At 46.5% G+C, this 6,536-nt stretch overlaps 1 protein-coding gene across 1 annotated transcript; it reads right to left on the reverse strand.

The window, feature by feature from the left end:
• Nucleotides 1–5,294: 5,294 nt before the first annotated feature.
• GPR32 (G protein-coupled receptor 32) lies at nucleotides 5,295–6,259 on the reverse strand. The gene is given in 2 exon segments (XM_005911838.1): nucleotides 5,295–5,330; nucleotides 5,333–6,259. Coding segments are annotated over 2 exon segments (963 nt in total).
• Between the last annotated feature and the right edge of the window lie 277 nt (nucleotides 6,260–6,536).

Below are 6,536 nucleotides of genomic sequence, written 5' to 3' on the forward strand. Positions count from 1 at the left end.
TTTGTTAATTTCTGCATTAATATCTATCCATGCTTTCTTTCAAATGTTAGTGCATTCAGGGACTGGAAACTCAGGAATGGTGGTTCAGATGCTAAGACTTCTCCCTCCCAATGCAGGGGGCACAGGTTCAATCCCTGGTCAAGCAACTAAGATCCCGCAGGCCACATGGCAAATTAATAATAATGATTCCTCCTATGAAAAATAAAATTTGTTTTTTAAAAAATTATAGTGCATTTGCTTTATTGCTCTTTTTCTAGACTGTTGTTTTGTTCATTTCATTTCTGTGAGCATTTTTCCTAATTCTCATTTGCAGCTATAGCTTTTCCTCAGAGTTCAACTTTGGCCCCTCTTCACAAGTTTTGCAGTGTTATGTGCTCACTTCTAAGGGCTTCCCGGATGGCTCAGCAGGTAAAGAATCCACCCGAAAAGTAGGTGACAGTCTAAAGGGTCGCAAAGAGTCAGATACAATTCAGCACACACACATGCTCATTTCTAAATAAATGACCCTCCAGTTTTATTCTTCCTATTAGCCAAGGAGTTACTTAGAGGGTGTTTTGAAATGTACGAGACATTTGAATGCTTGTGGTTATTCCTTGTTATTCATTTCTAAATGTGGATGTGGCCTGTATTGTCTCTGCTTTTGGCAATCAACCTGTGCTAAGTTTCTGACTCAGTCTATTCTTGAGGAAAGCGGAGAATATCTTTGCAGGACTCTGATTTGTTTTAAGGACATAAAGTTCGTTATTGAGACAGCTAGGAAATTTCAAATGTGAATTGGTTTCATTTCTTTTTTTTTTTGCAGCATGTGGACTTTCTGTAGTTGCAGCGAACGGAGCTACTCTTCCTTGCAACGTGCAGGCTTCTTGCAGTGCCTTCCTCAGTTGTGGAGCACAGGCTCTAGATGCATGGGCTTCAGTAGTTTCTGCACATCGGCTCAGTAGTTCTAGCTCATGGGCTTAGGTGCTCCTCAGCGTATGTGGAATTTTCCCAGACTGGGAATCGAACCTGTGTCTCCTGTGTTGGCAGGCAGATTCCTATCCACTATACGGCCGGGGAAGTCTGAATGTGGATTGTTAATTAGATAATATCAGTGTTAAAGTTCTTGAGGGTGGTGATGATATTATGGATATCCTTAGGAGACTCAGATTACAGAACGTGCAGATAAAATAGCATGATGTCTGTCCCTACTTTCAAAAGTTTCAGAATATGCTAGAGGTGCCTCTGACCACTGAATCCATCAAGAGAGAGCAGCTGTGCTGTGGGCTTCTTCCCTTGGCCTCCCAGACTTCACAATCTCCCTGCGGGTCTGTTCATCAGGGCGGATACGTCTCAGTGCGTAAGTGTGTGTGTGGAGAGATTAGATAGACAGATGGGTGTATGTTTAAAGAGAAAGATACACAGAGAAGTAGAGAGAGAGGAGACACTGACAGAGAAAGACAGAAATAGAAGCAATAGAGAGATACACAGATGAGAAAGTAGTGGGGAGAGGGAAAGAGAATGGAAGAGAAAATATATGGACATGGGCAAATACTAACGTTTGATAAATTTAGTTGCAAGTTATACTGTATTATTCTTGTAGTGGTAGATTTGAGCTGTTTCAAATGAAAAAATTTAGAGGAAAAAAGCAAGTCAAAAAAAAAAAAGAGAGAGAGAGAAAGAGAGAAAAGATTTAGGGACTTCCCAGGTGGCACTAGTGGTAAAGAATCCACCTGCCAATGCAGGAGACATAAGAGATGTGGGTTTGATCCCTGGGTCGGGAAGGTCCCCTGGAGGAGGGCATAGCAACCTACTCCAGTATTCTTCCCTGGAGAATCCCATGGACAGAGGAGCCTGGCGGACTGCAGTCCATGGGGTCTCACATAGTTGGACATGACTGAAGCAATTTAGCATGCATGCACTGGTGGTCCAGTGGTTAAGACTCCAAGCTTCCAAGGCAGGGAGCATAGTTCCAGTCCCTAGTCAGGGAACTAAGATCCCACATGTTGCATAGTGCGGCCAAAAAAAAAAAAAAATTTTTTTTAAGATTTATTTTAAAAGTTGGGATAGAGGTTATCTCTGAAGCAGATGGAGGGGTGGTTGGGAGGGAGAGGGAGAGGGATGCTGGGGTTGCTGATGGTGCTCCACTCCGTAATGCAACATTGCATGGACGTTCAGTTCAATTCAGTCACTCAGTCGTGTCCGACTCTTTGCGGCCCCATGAATCGCAGCACGCCAGGCCTCCCTGTCCATCACCAGCTCCTGGAGACGGCCCAAACTCATGCACAGATGTTCAGTTCACGATATATCAGTTCTTCCACTCTGGTTTCTGTGTTGTTCAAAATGTGGATAACATGGAATAATTTAAAGTTTCCAAGATATCACTGAAGCATACTCAAAGCAACCTAAATGCTCATCAGTAGTGGGTTGGTGAAATACCTGTTGTCACAGTATATACAGGAAACACTTGCCCACCAGCACTGAAAAATAACGTCAGACCTGCTGTATTTACATCCAAGCATTTCCAAGATACACTTTTAATGAAACGCATGCACACCCACAATGTAAGATAACATACACACATGCTCTGTTTAAAAATGCTTATGCAGCCTTACCTAGGATATCTGGAAGGATACACAAGAACTGACAAGTCTCTAGCGAAAAGAAGAGGGAATGGAGGATCTGGAAGGAGGGGGAGAATCATTTTCTTCATCTTTTTTTTAAAAGGTTCATGTATTTATTTTTGACTGTGCTGGATCTCCATCGCTGTCTGCAGGCTTTCTCTAGTTGCAGTGAGCGGGGCTTGCTCTTTGCGGCCGTGAGCGGGCTTCTCATTGAGGTGGCTTCTCTTGTTGCAGAGCGTGGGCTCTAGGTGCGAGAATTTCAGTAGTTGCGGCAGGTGGACTCAGTATTTGCAGCTCCCAGGCTCTAGAGCGCAGGCTCAGTAGTTGTGGCGCACGAGATTAGTTGCTCTGCGGCACGTGGGATCTTCCAGGACCAAGGATCGAACCCGCGTCACCTACGTTGGCAGGCGAATCCTTAACCACTGGACCACCACGGAAGCCACTCCTTTTCTTTTCTTTTTTTTTTTACTATGTGCCCACATTATCTTAAAGTTTTATTTTTTTGATAAACTGATTTCCCAACTTATTTTTAAGGTGCTTCTATCCTTCCTGATGCTAGACATGGTATGGTTTCATCCTCTCCCCATCTGTGAAATAGGAAAGCATTTGGTCTCATTTCACCGAGTTGAGAGAACTGAGGCTCCGGGTGCGGAGTTCACAGGGCTAGTCAAAGCAGGACCAGAGCTCGTGCTTCTGATTACAAACAAGTAGGATTATCGCTTTTGATTTGGGTGAAAAAAAAAAAAAGTTTGCCTCTACCTAGAAGCAAGGGAATGGTCCCCTGTGACCGACCACTAGGATTTCTGTTCCCAGAAAGGAGTATTTATTATATGTATCAATAGGCTGCTATTGGATTCCAGTAACAGAAAACCTGACTCCAAAGGGCTTTGACAGTAAGGAGATTTATTATGTCGCTCACACAAGTTCAGAGGTTGGCAGCATAATAGTTAAGGAATAGATTCAGCAGCTGTAACAGACACACAAAACAACCACCCCTTCAATGAGCTAGAAATGGAAATCTCTCTCTTCACGGCATGGATGTTAAGTATTCCAGGGCCAGTATGGGGACATGTCATTTTCCATACAGTTCACCAGCACGGATTCCATGGCAGATTGCAAAAATGGCCCTGGTTCTGCATGTTCTTCTGTATCTATGCTCCTTTACAATGTCACTTTGCAGATTTTCCCATTGTGAGGTGGAATCTTTTTTCCTACCCCTTGAAGCCAGTCACGTTGAGCAAAGTGTCAAGTGTAGATCTTAGGCTTCCCCTCCGACTCTTGCAACCCTTCCCAGCCACCATGTGAAAAAAAACCCAGTCAGCCTGCAGGACGATGAGAAACATTAACACATGGCTTGAACAACGCCACCATCCTAGCTGAAGGCCAGCCACTCCTCCCAGAAACCCTCACTTAGCTGACCCATTTGTTGTTGTTCACTCAGTCGTGTCCACCTCTTTGCAACCCCATGGACTGCAGCACACCAGACTTCCCTGTCCTTCACTATCTCCCAGAGTTTGCTCAAACTCATCTCCATTGAGTTGGTGATGCCATCCAACCATCTCATCCTCTGTCATCCCCTTCTCCTCCTGCCTTCAATCTTTCCCAGCATTAGGGTCTTCTAATGAGTCGACTCTTCACATCAGGTGGCCAAGGTATTGGAGCTTCAGTTTCAGCATCAGTCCTTCCAATGAATATTCAGGTTTGATTTCCTTTAGGATTAACTGGTTTGATTGCCTTGCAGTCCAAGGGACTCTCAAGAGGCTTCTCTAGCACCACAGTTTGAAAGCATTAATTCTGTGACACTCAGCCTTTTTTAAGATCCAACTCTCACATCCACGCTGCTGCTGCTGCTGCTAAGTCACTTCAGTCATGTCCGACTCTGTGAGACCCCATAGACGGCAGCCCACCAGGCTCCCCCGTCCCTGGGATTCTCCAGGCAAGAATACTGGAGTGGGTTGCCATTTCCTTCTCCAATGCATTAAAGTGAAAAGTGAAAGTGAAGTCGCTCAGTTGTGTCCGACTCTTAGTGACCCCATGGGCTTCACCAGGCTCCTCCATCCATGGGATTTTCCAGGCGAGAGTACTGGAGTGGGGTGCCATTGCCTTCTCACATCCATAGCTGACCACAAATGTCTGAGGAAGCCCAGCCAAAACAGAAAACTGCTCAGCTGAGCCCTGCCCAAGGTGATGACCCAAAGAAATCACAAAAGGTTATTATTTCAAGCCTCTAGATTTGGAGATGTTTTTTACACTGCAAAGCTAATGATACACTTTCATTCTAGACAATGGAAAGGGTGAAATGGAGGAATGGAGGGCAGGCACCTTCCATTAAGGGCACTTCAAGGAAGTTACATTGATTACTTTCACTCACATACTATTGGCAGGAAGTAGTCACAGGGCCATCTCTAGTTGCAAGGGACACTGGGGAATGAAGCCTTTTTTTCCTTGACTAACCTTGTGATTAGCCTGAAACAAGTAGGAGTCTCACTATAAAGGAAGGTGAAATAGATTTTGGTGCAGGGGCGGGGAGGGGGGAGGGGAACTAGATGTTTCTAATGGAGAGATTTAGATAAGAGATTGCCAGGAAGACTTCCTGAAAGAAGAGGCAGGATTTGGCAGAGTCTCAGAAGTCAGCCTGGGGAAGGAGCTGCAAACTAAGCAGGAGGGCTTCCAGCTTGTATCTGAAGGTTCCCATCATCCCCTGGGGGCTTCACCTTGGGGACAGGCTGATTGAAAAACCCCTCCTCGCCAAATGCCCGGGCCAAGACAGAAGGTAAAGACTGGAAAAACTTCTCTTGGAAATCTCTGCCAATGAAGACATACAGGAAAGGGTTGAGGCAGCTGTTGAAACAACCCAGGGAGAAGGTAGCCCAGAGGATGGGCCGCAACTTATCTCTGGCTTGCCACAGTCAGGCCACCAGCACCATGTTAAACGGGAACCAGAAGGCGAAAAAGGCGCTCAGCAGCATGAGCAGCAGCCTCTTTCGCCGGCGGGCATGGGCACAGCCTTCCTGCCGAAGCCGGGTGCGGATGAAGTAGGCACAGGTACCGATGATCGCCAAGGGCACCAAGAAGCCCAGCAGGATGTGGATGAGGGTCACCGCGACTCTCTCCTCCTCAGCCTTGGAGTCATTCCTAGCCCTTGTGGTAAACTTGAAGCTGCAGTATTCACATCCCTTCTGTTTTTCAACGTCTTGGAAAATCAAGTTTGGAGAGCAAGTGACAAGAGCCAGGAGCCACACACACCCAGCCAGCCAGACTGCTCGCTGCATGGTGCGGTGGTTTCGGGACCAGAACGGGTAAGCAACGGAGATGCAACGGTCCAGGGAGATGAGGACCAGGAACCAGATGCTGGTGAAGAAGCTGATGGCCAAGAAGGTGATGTAGAGCTTGCAGGCTGCAGCTGTGAGGGGCCACTGGCCAGTGACCAAGCTATATATGGTGATCGGCAAGGGCAATAAGGCCATGAAGTCTGCGAAGGCCAGGTGGGAGAACCAGATGGTGGTAACAGCGCGAGGCATTCGGAAAACCATCATCCAGAGCACCAGCCCGTTGGCCACCACACCGACCGCAAAGGACACAGACAGCACAGCGATGGTCAGCTGGTGGAGGCCCTGGATCCTCTCAGGCTGGCACTCGGTCTCGGAGGTAGGAGTCATCCTTCTAGAGGACGAAGGACCACACGTCAGGGCTACATTTCACTGCTTTTCAGAGCCCCAGAGCCCCCTCCGAGACCCCTCCATTCATTTCTCTGATTCAATACATTTTTTAAAAAACATTTTTTTAAATTTATTTAGGCTGTGCCAGGTCTTAACTGTGGCATGTGGGATCTAGTTCCATGACCAGGGATCAAACCTGGTCTCCCTACATTAAGAGTACAGAGTCTTATCCACTGGACTACCTGGGAAGTCCACCAATTCAATATATATTTTATTG

This window comes from Bos mutus, chromosome 18 (assembly GCF_027580195.1).
Source record: "Bos mutus isolate GX-2022 chromosome 18, NWIPB_WYAK_1.1, whole genome shotgun sequence".
NCBI lineage: Eukaryota > Metazoa > Chordata > Mammalia > Artiodactyla > Bovidae > Bos > Bos mutus.